Genomic DNA, 14,986 nt, shown 5'->3' with positions numbered 1-14,986 from the left:
CTATCGTCACCTGTCTGTGAAATGGAGAACTTATTGACTGTTTAGAATTTTCAGTTACATGAAATTTCGATTTGGCTCCAAATGCTACTAAATCGAAATTCCATGTTACTTAGACAAATTGAATAGGTGTAAATGCGCTTCTGTTTGCCTAGCATGTGTCTATTTTAATTTTAAGTTTGATTTCTTTTGATTCTTCTTAAATATGCATAACGTACTTGACAGCTTAAGTAGCCACATTATTAAGCCTGAGATTAAATTATTGAGATTAATTAACGAGCATCCCTCATCAGATAACCTAAGGATTGCCCCTGTAGAACACATTTGCGTCAATGTTATCAAAATCAACACAGATATTGATATGCAAATAGTTAGAAGATAAAATATTGTTGACAATAGTTACGGTTCAAGTTTTCATTGACACTATAAATATGCCTGCGATGGAAAATAACGTATTACCTATACATAATTTGCACTAATTAACGATAGATTACAAATAAACAAAGATGACAGTTTCTGCGCCGAACATCTCGGCATACAACGCGACTATTTTCGTAATGAGTTTACTTATTTATAGTGACGGAAGTTTTGGTTTATCTTTACAACCCAAACAGTAATGCCTAGCACAAATGACGTCACAGTATCAAACTACGTTTCAAACCAGACTATATAACGCAGGCCAGACAGAAAGTGCTTGGAGGGTGTTTTATTTGGTCCTTGCATTTACGCAATGTTTTTGAAAGTGAATTTGTGCGAGTGAGATGGGTGTGGTGGGCGATGTTAGATGGGGGAAAGAGATATATTGATGGTAGTAAGTGCGGCCTTGCTGACGACCTTGCTCCTCGCACCCCTTAGGCAGGCAGCCCCCTTGTTTTCTCCAGACCGGCCATTCACAAGGAGCGCGAGAAGGGATTACTGCGCGCGCACCACGAGGTCCCTATCGATTGAAGGTTTTAGATTCAGATCCGTCTGATGCCAATCAGACGCCGTCGAAATACCACCTCTTTTATGAGTCTACATTCCTCCCATGGAAAACAGGTTTTATGTCACGTAAGGTAACAACAAATTTTGCTATGCTTCAGTTACATTGGCCAGAAAACAACATTGAAGAAAATTATGAAACTATAAAAATAAATTTAGATATGGTAATAAAAGTCACGGTCTAACAATGTTTTGGATCAATTTATAGTCAAGCGGGCAAAGTGTTAAATACACAACCTTTTATTGATAGTAATGAATCAGACAATAAACTCACAGGACATAAAATACAAAATCATCTCACGTACTACTAAGACTCATAGCAACCGTAAACCTGATATGTTTTTTAGTCAAGAAAAACTCGTTTATAATGTAAAGTACACATCACTTAATGTCAAACAATTTTCTATGCTTACCTACAACAAAACTGCTGATAACCAGATAAAATTCTCAGGCATTGCATAAAATACAAAAATAAAACTAGATTACGACGATAGCGATAATTCTAACGTTGCGCAACTAAAATATTTGGACACGAAAGAAATAGAGAACAGCTGTTCGGGTAACCTTGGCCGTGATACCGTTCAATGGGCAACGCAATTCAACAATTACATGTTCCACGGTCGAGGTCGACGCGTGACGGTACACGCACCAGCTTCATTGGACATCAATTGTCTTAATACATCACTCTATAAGGAATACATAGATGACACTATGGAAAATTCTTAAGTTGAAATTCTACTGCAGTGCTAATGTTTTCCTTCAATTAACCAACACATAGATGATGAATTAGTCATTTGTGACTGACAGAAGATTCATAATTTTCAAAGGGTACGCTTGCCAGACGAAGAAGACGCGACAGCTGATAAATATTTGGTTATAACCTTTTCGAAGGCTGATGCAGATAAGATTAGATAATTCAGCATTTTAATAATAATACACGCCAACTTTCCAAGAGAAATAGGTATGAAGCCGGTGAGAAAAATGGAAATTTTGGAACGATAAATTGTGTAGGGGTTAAAACAATATTATATTGACCGACGTCGTCGTGAAGGGTCATAAAATTACCATAGTCCCATGCGTTCGACTAAACAGGCGTGTTTCGAACAATGTGTGCTGAAATTGCAAGTCACCACCGCTGTGGCCACTTCACTATGATTGAAAAATCAACATAGAAAAGCAAATAGGATACCGAGCGACGATCATTGAGAAGTTAGAAGATGTTTACAAGGAATAGATTGCAGCTAGTGGGTACGATTTAACAATGCACTTTATCAATTTTGTAATTCATAGATCTCGGCCGTTTAAATTAAATCAAGTAGAAGAATCAGCACATCGGTCTGCCAATCGAGGAGCGAGAAGTGCGGCGCGGGAGTCAAGGCCGGCTCGGTGGCGCGCTTATGTAACCGAGCCGCGGGCCGCGGGGGACGGGGACGCTAAAATTAGCGGGTCTCACACAAACAACATACTGACACGGCGCATCAGCGCAAACGCACTCGCCACAAGCTCCGGGAATGCATCCACACAAAAATACTAAACGACACTTTGCTAATATTTCTATCACTTTCAAACAACTAAATAAACAACGCGATGCAGTACCCCAGTAGTAGTATTCGTTTCTGAGAAGTAATCGATTTTTACAAAATGAAGGTAAGAATCAATATTATATAAGATGTTTAGTGTGCATTGAAAATGTAAAATAGACGACAAATGAGTTAGTGGAAAAGTTTCGCATTAAATCTAATCGATCTAAGACTCCGATATTAATTATTTATCGTATTGTCACTGGTGTAAATCACTATCGTTTTGATTCAGTCTAATGATTTTTGCTACTCGAATATTTTGATGTTAGATCACGAAGTAGTAAACAGGCACTAAGGAGGCACATCCACTATTTATGCACTATCACAGTCACTAAACATGGCACTGATCCTTACCATGATGCGTTAGGTGTAACGATGTGTTGTCAAACAAGTTTGTCTATGTTGAGAGACGCCGGCGTGTGACTCAATGTACAGTGAACAGCTGATCGGGAGCGCGAGTTCGTCGGGGGCGGTAGGGTGGCCGCGTGGGGTGTACGTTTGCGTCGAAGTCTGTAGCACGAATGATACGCGCGGCGGCGGCGGCGGCGCACTCGTGACGCGGCCCACCTAAACACATACATTACACAGTCGCGCGATACCAACTGATGATAAATTTTTGAGGATAGCCGGTGCGTTCATTCGGCAGCCACGCGACTCGTAATCGAGTTCACGAAGCACCGGTGAATTTACCGAAGCCTATCACGATCAGGTTAACGCGATATCACTTTACCTACGAGTGATAACCACATGGCGGGGATGTTTAGGACCCTGATAGCTGATCCCATTCATAAAACAATTGATAAGGGGTATGAGATCATAACTGCATAGTAACAAAACTTCCCCGGCAGACGAACAAGATCCATTTGTAAATGTCCAACATTTCAGAAAGAAAGCATGTCCTAGTTTCCAAATCGAATTCAAACTTTGAAAACTGTCGCTTGAATCCATGTAATTGATTAAATAAGTTCAGCAGAACTTATTTTAAGAACAATGGCTCCCGGACAGGCCAACGAACGACGACACATTTAACCGTGATTTGTTTCCTGTTTGAGCACTAAGTAACATTTCGAATGACTTATTCCTGAATTTTATCGGTGCATCGTCGAGTATTCTCCTTAGTATTACTATCGTATTAATTAAACAAACTTATCTATATGCAACGATGTGTCAGAAGTCATACATTGCGATTGTGTAACGTCGATGTAAAACAGGCCATTTCAAGCAATTTTTCTACTTCAATTTGATAACAATTTGATAATAGGAAGACATATTGTGCTAACCCGAAATAAAAGCAAGAGGAAAGCTTTGAGCTTAAATATGGGGTAAGGTTACTTGCTCATGTTTTTGATGTGCAAGGAGACTTTTGGGTATTAGACAAAAATGTTTAATGTGTAAAAAATATTCAGGATTCCTTTTGCCTTCACATACGTTTGATAAGAAAAATCTTGACGAATTTATGGCATTATTTGCTTTAAAGAGAGCCGTTACCAGTCCCAAAATTGTGCACATAAAAATTCGCAGCCATAAAAATGTTTGATTCAATTTTATGAGCTGTGTGGAAATAAAATTCTTAAAAAAAAAAAACATTGCAGACATCTCTTCTGAATTGAACAACAACATTCTGGGATAGCGAATTTTTATACGACAATGTTATCAAGTTATTCAATCGCAGGCACGCTAAATTACTTAACGGCAAAAAACCATTTCTGTAAGAATCACATGAGCATGTTCCAGAAATAGAAAAAGCTAAGTACATGATAAGATTTTCTTAATTAAATTTCGTGTATGTGAAACAAAGAAGGCGAACAATAGGTTCGTTAGTAGAACACGTGGAGCACTTGCCTTAATCAAGGTATTTGTTGATAATGAATAGGTTCACTTTGCCAATCCATCAACGGTTGCAGACGCGAAACTCGATACGTTTGGACGATGAAGCCGCGTTGTTCCACAATTTAGCCGCGTAACTCAACACCGCGCTCTAATGGACCCTGACGATGCCAGCTACTGGGCCCCGGTGCCACTATGGTATGCAACTATGATATTATGATTTATTGTATTGTCACACAGCAATTTGTACAGCGTTTAAGCGCTGCTCACGAAATTCAATTGATTTGTTTTCATTGCCAAATATCCCGTTACAATATTGTCACTTCAATGGGATTGTTGTTATATCTGAATTATAATAATTGCTGCCAACCAATAGGACAAAATCTAGTGCACTGTTTGAAGTATTTCTGAGTTATGAGACTGTTCACCGTCGTACGTGAATTTGAATGAAAGAGCATGCGCGGCGATGACTAGTCCGTTTTACAACTTGTCGCAATAGTCTGATGTAATGACCGGAAATCAATGGTAAAAATACCATAACACTTTTAATATAAATACATGGTAGTTATTTTAAGTAATTTTTGCACCAGCATTAGATATAATTTGGTGCAACGTAAACAACAGCATTGCGCTATTTGAGTCACGTTTACCTCAGCAACGACTAAAAATAAATCAGAATAAATAGGAACCGGTATTTTCCTGATACTCAGCAAGGAGATTCTCATTAAATTAATAGTCTCACTACATCTATGCCGCGAGATTAGTCACATGTTTAGAGAATTTTGGTGCGTACGTGATTCAAGAAACGTTTTCAAATCGATTCACCGGCTCCTAACTTTTTGGGAGTTGCTAGTCGACTTCCGAGAGCTTGTACTACGTGACTGAACGCTTTCCTATCCCAGCTTTTGAGTTCCACTTTTCATCAAACTTTATTCATATCCGAGCTTATTACAAACTTGGAGACAACATGGAAATCCTCTTAGAAAGTATTAATTGGAAGGGTATGGCTGACAATTATAGTTGTTAGCATGTTGCATTTAAGATGGCGACTCTAATTGGTCGGTCAGCAACAACTTAGCTGCATTTCGTGAAATTCGCGGTGCGTTTCGCGAGCTACAAGCTATTGTGCAATTAGGGCCAAAGGAGACCGCCTGTTGGCCGTCGACCCGGCCCCACCCCCGGCTCCGGCAGTTCTGACGGGCTACGTGACTCGGACGCCATTGCACACACCTTGCATCATCGTGCTTTCGAGACATAACTGTCGTACAGCATTTAGTGACGGGTACCGAATGAATGTTGAATGAACAGAACTTCGATATTAAACTAGATTACAATACATACAGGAAAGAAGCATTCCGCAGTTTAATTATTCATGCATACGAGGAACAAGTATTGCATAAATACAATATTATTTAAAATGTAAAAATAACACTGGACACGAATAAATACTCACTACCTACACGTCATGACAAATGGATATAATTATGCCTTCCATTTACAAGTGTACTTAAATAACAATGTGTGATGATGATCATCACGTTGCACATACAGAATACGGATCACACATCATGGATTGATTTAAAACAACGCTTGTTACAGTTTATAATAAAGATATCGTATGTCAGAAGCGAGTTTATGTAGTGAACAACGGTGCACTCCCATTTCGGCCGTCAATCACGAATTTTAAAACGGTGCAGAATGAGAGCACCTACAATACATTTTACAGAGACGAATTCGAAAGCCAAGTGTCATACAACTGACACAAAAAATAATCCTCGGAAACATATCTATCTTATCAATTACCAAAGAAACAGGAAGCGATAGAAATGCAAGCCTTTCTAGGAACAGACAATGGTAAAAAAATACACACAACCCCGGACACTACAAATATGTGTCAGAATAAATCAAATATTCCGAACAAAAAACCATGTAATCTATTCACATGGTGAGATTTATGAAGGTTTTATGTTAGAACGAATTGGACTCATCGAAACCATAAAATGAAATGATTCGCTAGATTTTGCTGATAGTGAAATTTTGGGGCGCATAAAAATCGTTCCAATAACTCTAGTTATTAGCTATTCACTATTTTAGCTAGCTAAAAAGTCGTGGTGGCCTAGTGGGTAAAGTACCAATCTCTCAAGTATGAGGGCGCGGGTTCGATCCCAGGTCAGGCAAGTACCAATGCAACTTTTCTAAGTTTGTATGTACTTTCTAAGAATATCTTAGACACCATGGACTGTGTTTCGGATGGCACGTTAAACTGTAGGTCCCGGCTGTCATTGAACATCCTTGACAGTCGTTACGGGTAGTCAGAAGCCAGTAAGTCTGACACCAGTCTAATCAAGGGGTATCGGGTTGCCCGGGTAACTGGGTTGAGGAGGTCAGATAGGCAGTCGCTTCTTGTAAAGCACTGGTACTCAGCTGAATCCGGTTAGACTGGAAGCCGACCCCAACATGATTGGGAAAAGGCTCGGAGGATGATGATGAACTAGAAATTTCTAGAAGCTGACATGACATGGGGCGTTTATGAGGATTATGAATAATAATCATAAAAAACTGTAGTATCTGTATAGATAGACTACTAGACATAAGGTGTGTTAAACCTACAATTAAGTAATTACGTGATAACAACTAAACACTATAATATGTTGAAATGGTTATTATTTTAACGTATTTGCTAGTTAAATATTAAAAGCAAAATACAACATTGTTTTCAACACAAATGAATTGTCAAATTATGAATAGACTAACAATTCTGTGATTACAATTTTGATTTGAAAATAGCTTTTGAAACTGAAATGTATACTGAAACAATGAGGATATTATTTGAACCGGTTCTGAACATTTCTTGAAGTCAGTGAACCCATTCATCAATATTGATAGCTTTATTTGTAGTGGCCAGGTGTTATTCATTGGAAGTCAAAATATAAATCAATATTAGTATTATGTCACGTGCTTAGCGTACTTAAATGCACACTTACTCGTTATAAATAAAACATTATGTTAGCCCAGCAATTGTATCAACGACTTTCTATTTAGAACTAGTTAAGCGACATAAAAAAATAATTGGCAATCTTGGAGTCAAAACCAGACTTGGAATAGACAATCACAATAGCCTGAGGCGCCTATTTAGAATTAGTCGTCGACTTTGAAATGACAAGACTGATTCGCCTCATAAAAAGTGCGAACCGGTTATACCAGATATTAGTTACAGACGTAATTTAAAATAATGCTGGCATGTATGCGCACATGCCCGTACTAAAATCAATATGCAGTATTTTTGAATTAGGCCAAGCGATCTGGATACGGGTCTGCAAATTATATGGGTGCTCCTGCTGACGAAAATTTGAATTTATTACAATAGCCTCAAGATCGGTATTGCAATGAGGCGAGGTTTGATGGTAGCATGAAACGATTAAGTGATTTCGCCGCAGCTGACATGAAATAAATAAAATCTTGTTTTAGCTCAAGTGAAGGTGGCGTAGCGATATTTCACACCCCTTTTCCTAAATCTGGAATTACAGGTTATAATCACCGCCATTAGGCTTTAAAGCTCACCGTTTACTGTTTTACTTATTTAAGAATAGCTATTTTCTTTTTACTAAGATAAAATAGAATCATAATAGAAGAAAAGAAAATGCAAAAGATAAAAATCCAGAAAGTCTTAAAAAGAGTATACGAAGCATTGCAAAAGTGAAATGGAAAACTGAAAATGTTCATGAAACAAATGCTAAAAATACACTGCAAAGAAAAGGTTTCGAGAGGTTTTAGCTTATGTCAGAAGCTGAGGAACAAACGGCGGGAGCGGGACACCCACGCGCCTCATTCAAGCTTAAACTAAAATTGCAATGTAGGTACCTATGTACCTACTCGGTAGTAGGAAGGTGGGGTGAACGACCTGGGGTGGGAGGAGGCGGTGCACTCGCCCAGAGTTGCATAAACCGTCCGACGACCGCAGAGCTGCGCATACTATCCAGGCAATATTGCTACAACGTGAAATTCACATGGAGAACGAAAACAACCTTAATAGGACTTTCTTTTGTATTCGTGCACCATCTGCTAATGAAATGAAAAGATAATTAATAATAACAGTTCGAGACTGTTTACTGTTTTGTTCAGTTTTCCTTTACATAGAACATTATATTTTCGTGACAGAAAAAGCAATTGAATTTTTGCTTAAACGTGCCTCTGAAGCAAAAAATAAGCAACAATAAAATCTTGGACAAAAGATAAGATTCAATCGTTAAAAAGACTACTCCATTAACACTCAACAATGATGTAACGTTTGATAAAACAAATTATTGTGATTTCACCGAATTCGTACTTGTGAAGATGATAAACGTGTGCAAAATTGACGAAGAAGATCATAATTATAAATCGTGTGATTCGTGGGCAAGTAGTGACAGATTTTCATCGAATGATAAAAAAAAACATTTAAATCAGTATATGACATCAGAGTATTGTATAATGAAACAAATATTATAAAATTACGCTAGAACTGTTGACTCATCAAAGTTAAAGTAATGGTGATGGGGAGAACACACAGGAAAACTACAGAACATCGTATAAACCAAACAAGTCAGGCTTTATTATAATTTTCCTGCCTGTATGGCTGCATTGAAATATAGCCTTCATTTTAGTTATTTTTTGGTACACATAACACATTCATCAATTTAATTTGGTACAAAGCTCATCGATCGTTCTAAAGACACGATTATATTCTAATTATAGAAAAAAATCTAGGTGTGTCCCTTCATATGCAGTGGATACAGTTACGTGCTCTTGCATTGACCTACATGCGGTGTGAAAATAAATTGCGGTGCAGTAACACACGACAAAGATATTAAGTCATGTGAATGTCCAGGTGTTGCCATGTACTCGATCTCGTTGATAAGGTCCTGTTTAAAGGCTCTTTATTATCTTGATCGTTTAAACAACATTGCATTTTAAAGCTCACGTTTACGAAGCAATTACATTGGTTGTTAACTGTTTATCGTTGATCAAGAATCATTTGAAAGATACTGCCCAAGTTGATAATGATAAAGAGAAGTTACGTAGTTAACTGGAAAGGTTGGCCGGAGATAAATGTGTTAGTGTAAATGTGACTCGATATAAAATTCACAAACGCAAGCACAAGTAGTAAATCCCGAGACCCTGTACGAGCAAATGGCTTAGCATAACATATTAGATCATGTCTAGCAAACAGGTGGACCATTCACTTCACCTTTATGTCCAACTTGACACTATTTATTATGAAGTAAAGTAATGCATCATGATATAGGACAAGAACATATTATGTGAGATTGAGACTTTAACTAACAATAGCCTAATTAGACTTAGGTTACATAGGCTGGAATAATTTTCTAGAATAACTATTCGTTTGTATGAAAAAGAATGTTTCATAATAAAATAGAAAATTATAAACGAAGGGTAATATGGCATAGCAACGCACACCCAAGATAACCCCAAACGCATCTGATGTTGATGCTACTATATTAACTGTCGGTACACTATCTGCAGTCAACACAGATAAGATAAATTTTCCATCGAAGTTGTTCAACATACCTAATAATAAGGCCGCCAATTTAAACTAATGGTCACCAATTTAATTAATAGTCAATAAGTTGTACAAATAACTAATTAATGAGCACAAATTAATTGAGACTTATATAATAAATGTGATTAAAGACGTGTTAGTGCTTTAGTACTTGAAGATAACGGTGTAAGAAATAGAATTAACGGAGATAGCAATTTCTAATCGTATTCGTAGGTCAAGTATGTTTAGAAAACTTGGGATAGTTGTGAAACGTGAGTTAGTGTCACAGAAAACAACCTATGTACACCTACATGAAGTATTTACGGTAATTACTATTATAAAAGTGATAATGCAGAAACGATTTTACTATAGACACTACCACAAATGCATGCATGATGATGCAAAATTGTCTTTGTCATATCAAGCTCGATAAAGTGCTTACGAATGTTACGTCGAATACAAATCATGCATTACCACAATTCTTTGAAACGATGTTTCAACAGCTGACAACTAAACCTAATATGAATTGTATTATCAATCATGTATCTACGTAGTTTTGCTAGTAACAAAGGTGAATTTGTATGAATCTGATAAACAAGAATAACACCTTGACATTAAAATTACAGTCTGATGAATGATGTTTTTATGTGGTGATTCTGCCATTGTCATTGCAAACTTAGAATGATTATGCTTAAATCAACCTGAGACCAGCTTAGGTCTTGATGAATGAGAATTATGAAGTCCATTACTTGCGAGATTTGGCATTATAAGTCTGACTATGTAATAAAGATTAAAGAAAATGTTTGATGGTAAAATGAACATAACACTGTAGCGGGTAGAAGAAGACGAAACAAAGTGTAGTAATTAAGGAAAATAGTGAGGAAGGTCTGGTAGATGATTAGCACGTGTTCAAACACTTATACGAGATATTTGTGTTACTTAGAAGATTCTATTTGAGCAAGGGCTTAACAATGAAGAAAGAAAAAGAAATTTGCTATAGAAGTATAAGCTTTTGAAATAACATCATCAGCAGTGGATACCGATGCAGTGGGCGAATTCATCAGATTAATGTCCCTAAAAAGACAAATGGACCATTTAAACGTTAATTGCATTCCCAAAAAGATTTTGTTAGTTTTACTAGCACCACTATGTTTAATAGAATTTAAAACAGAGCCACAATTAAGAAATTTTAGGAATATTACAGTGAAGCTTTTGTAATTTGGTGTTCTAGATGAGATTATTTCTTTAGACAGGCTGTTTTTTTTTTTAATTACATATCCTTAAAATGTTTTTAATTCAGTTGCTTCGTTTCTGCAAAGAGTATATGATATTAGTTTTATGCTTATTGCCTACTGTCCAACAAAAAAAAGAAAACAAACGTGATACACACGTTCGGAACTGATAAAGAATGTTTATCATAACATAAAACCGAATGTTTTTCATGGTTTACAAGTTTATAGACCACGCCGTCTTGGTCATTCAAAAGATAAAAAGATCTGACCTCTGAACATATTAAGAAACGCGGAATATTTTGTATGAATATAACATTTCCATTTACTGATTTGGTTAAACATTTTTTACCTCCACTGGTAATGTTTAAGTACTCAACATAAAGTACAAAGGTTGTATTAACACAAAGTTTATCTTGCCATTGAGGTTCTTGAACGTGGCTTTGTAGGTCCTAAGTGAATAATTTATCACTACAGAACGAAAGCTAACAGAAGATTTACAAATTCACAAAGCCATTACGTCTGAAGCCAGCCTCCCTGACCTTGGACGAAAGAAACCAGTAATGTTAATTTTATCACCTACAAATTCGAATAATATTCATCTAATATTAAACCAGCTATACATGTTTGCCAAAACCAAGTTTAAAATAGACTGCAATGAAAATTCCACAACAGAACCTACAAAAAATTAATGAAACGGAAAAGGTTGCATTTAAAAGGAAGCGGAAAGAGAGAAAAACGTATAACAATCTGCGTGACCTCAAAATGTTAACAGCTTTCAAGCGGCCGAGGGACTACATAAACGCGATGGGATTTACTGAAATAATAGAGAAAATCAATTTCAAATTCAAGACCCCAACTCAGAATAGAGTAAAAAGAGACTGCAATTGAATAATATAGCGAATAGCCGTAGTCAAAAGAAAAAGTACGCAATATTCGGAATTTCTGACGAACAAATCCCATTAACAAAAGCTGTAACATTTGGTAAAAATATTTTCTTGTTAGAAATGGCTCTGGAGTTGAGTGACAAAGTAACAGCTAAGAGGAACGGCGTCGTAAAACCAAAATGAAATGTTCTCGTCATTTATGACTATGACAGACGTTCATAAATATAATTGGATTTTAGTTGTACTGTAGTAGATTGTTGAATTTCTAAGAATATTACATTCGCAGTTCATTAAGTAAGAGGTATTAAGTTCTCTGGATCAAATCAGTCCATCTTGGGGGTAGCTATCGGAAAATTCTTTCCCACGGACAATTTCACTTCGCTGAAATACTTTGTTAGATTGAAGATTTAAGATGGGACAGGAAATAATGGAATCAAGATTTTTTGATCAAGCCGATTGTTATCGAAAGAAAACTAATATATTTTTGATAAAATAAAATCAACCTGCGTTGGTTTGTATTTACAATCTGAGCGCTGTAAAAATATTACCTTAAAAAGAATAAACGAGCCAAGAAGCCTGTAAAATTAGAAGTTGAACATTTTATATAACTGTTATAAAAGTACTCATTTAGAAGAATCCTTATGCAGTCCCTTTGATTTCACAATTCTCATAGCAAAGAAAATTAATTGTATCAAAACTATCGCAATCAAGTTATATAAGAGAACAAGCTGCCTACGAATAATAGACAATATCTTTCGAGTCATAGATCAAGGGAAGTTGATACAAAGTATGATGATGATAACGTGATGTTTATTTAGTGATTTCTAATAGCCATTAACAATAGAGCACTTGAAACGTAAATAACAAATGCTGAATATAGATCGTATGATTCAATTATCTTTCCGCATTTGTTTACCGATGTTGTAACAATAGAGGAGTATCGATACGTAACTCGCTAGTGTTGTGCCAAGTACCGTAGGTACGATGATGCGATGTGGACGCCAAAAGGTTGTCCCTGACACACGGCAAATACGCCAGGTGTTGGTCGAAATTATATTACTAAGAAACCATTGTAAGTTTGACGATGAACAACTCCGGCTACGAAACTGTTTGTTCCCTTTACTGAGACACATTCGAAAGCTCTTCCATTTTGTTTTCATTATGTATACGTTCATGTCTTGCTAGAAGATTCAGAATACGTATTAGCATACCTAGACCAAAACAACTGATGTACCTAATATAGTATTCAATCGATTACAAAAAATCGATGTCCCTCAAATGCGTCTCTAGATTCACAAGTAGACAAGTAGTCGCATTTTGAACAAATGTCGATAAACCAATATCGGAATGTAAAAGTATCTAATATGGAGCTTCAAATTGCTTTACCGCTTGAGTCGGCCAGGAAATGGAACGGAAAATACCAGCGCGTAACATCAAAGGATTTGTTCGCGTTATCTGTTGGGCTTACAGCAAAGATTCTGCATTCTATATCATCCACGATAAATTTACGTGATGACAAGGATATCAGATTACTTTAAAGTTGCTTATTGATAGTTTGGTGAGAAAGATCGACTGTGTAGTTCATTGTATCCTCGACTTGAGGAATAACTAAGGCACCATACGAGGTGGACAGACGTCTCAAGATGATGATGGTACAACAGAGGATGGACCTATATGTATATAGAAAATATGTATCTATAAAGTCTTACTAGTGATTTTGCAATTCTATTGTTTTCGGTATGGCATTGTTTGTTACAGAAGAACTATTAAAAATAAAAGCGTGTTCAATGTTATTAACAGTTTATGCAATAAAAGTGTTCAATAAGAACCTACGCTTCAATATGTTAATCTTCTTGGCTTGGTTACATAACACACAAAAATCTTGTTATGTACCGAGTACCTAAAATTATAGTCCATTTTATTGCAGTCCTACTTTTATAGTCCAGACACTAATTAACTTAGTTAATTCGTAAATTGATAGTTATTAAATTAGTGAAAGTGCCGTAAACGCGGGTGAGCCGGCGCGATAAGGCTTTCACGTGAAAGATATGGGCGCCGACGGATATTACGTCCGTTATTGCGTACGTAACTTACGTGGTAAACATATGACGATAGACCAACCTCAAGTAAACTTACAAAATGAAACAAGAAAAAAACATAAAATGTTACTTACCTTGAGGAAAAATATGAAAAACCTCATTTCTTTATTAAACGAAAATGTTGTTAGTATTCCTGGAAATCCGTTGAAAAAAACACAAGACACGGTGAATATTGATAATTTCGACTTATATCTAGGCCTACCTGATGACATAGTTAACGCAGACCACGCTGATGGGTTTCTGTTGCTTGTCTGTGATGACGGTAGCCTGGGTCTGAACCCAGGCGTAGCCGCCAGTCTTGGCGAGGAAGCGGTAGCGCCCAGTCTCGCATTGTCCCTTTGAGAACACTGCAACAAGATGGTATAGGTCAATAACCAGTTTTTATCGATTTGTGTAGACGCTAAGTTTTTGTGTGTTGTTCACTGTGTGGACAGTCATTATAGCATTATGTCGTTTGTAGAAAACTGATATAATTCACATTTTTTTGTAGAACATGTTTCACAATTAAAGCATTACATTCACCATATCTGTATAACCATCGTATAGGACGCCAAAATTTCGCCAGTTGTGAAAAATTGTTGCCTAGCAACGTGTTATGTTAAACAAATCGTCCGGAATTCGCGGAGCTGTAAGGTGCATATGCTATAGTTCGGCCATTCAGAGAATGCGTTCCTGACACGTCGCGATTGAACTGACGACGTAACTTTGCAATGGCGTTGCAGTTACGATAAAAATATTTTTGCTGGTTGTTTACCGTTTTAACAATTGAGGAGCATTAAAACAACATTATTATATCAATAATCAATGAATGTTATAATTTTGTGCCAAACTGAGTGTCAAATAACTT

General features: G+C 36.7%; 1 protein-coding gene across 2 annotated transcripts in view; it reads right to left on the bottom strand.

Moving 5' to 3' along the window:
• Window positions 1–14,986, bottom strand: part of LOC124640194 (hypoxia-inducible factor 1-alpha-like) — a 78,627-nt gene that overhangs the window by 10,126 nt on the left and 53,515 nt on the right. For both annotated transcript variants that reach the window (XM_047177861.1, XM_047177860.1), the window contains exon 7: window positions 14,342–14,486. In XM_047177861.1, the coding sequence (XP_047033817.1) occupies window positions 14,342–14,486 (145 nt within the window). The remainder of the gene's footprint in view (window positions 1–14,341; window positions 14,487–14,986) is intronic.

Source organism: Helicoverpa zea, chromosome 20 (assembly GCF_022581195.2).
Source record: "Helicoverpa zea isolate HzStark_Cry1AcR chromosome 20, ilHelZeax1.1, whole genome shotgun sequence".
In the NCBI taxonomy this organism is placed as follows: Eukaryota; Metazoa; Arthropoda; class Insecta; order Lepidoptera; family Noctuidae; genus Helicoverpa; species Helicoverpa zea.
The sequence above is the reverse complement of the archived record's forward strand: the minus strand, read 5'-3'. Positions and strand labels throughout refer to the sequence as shown.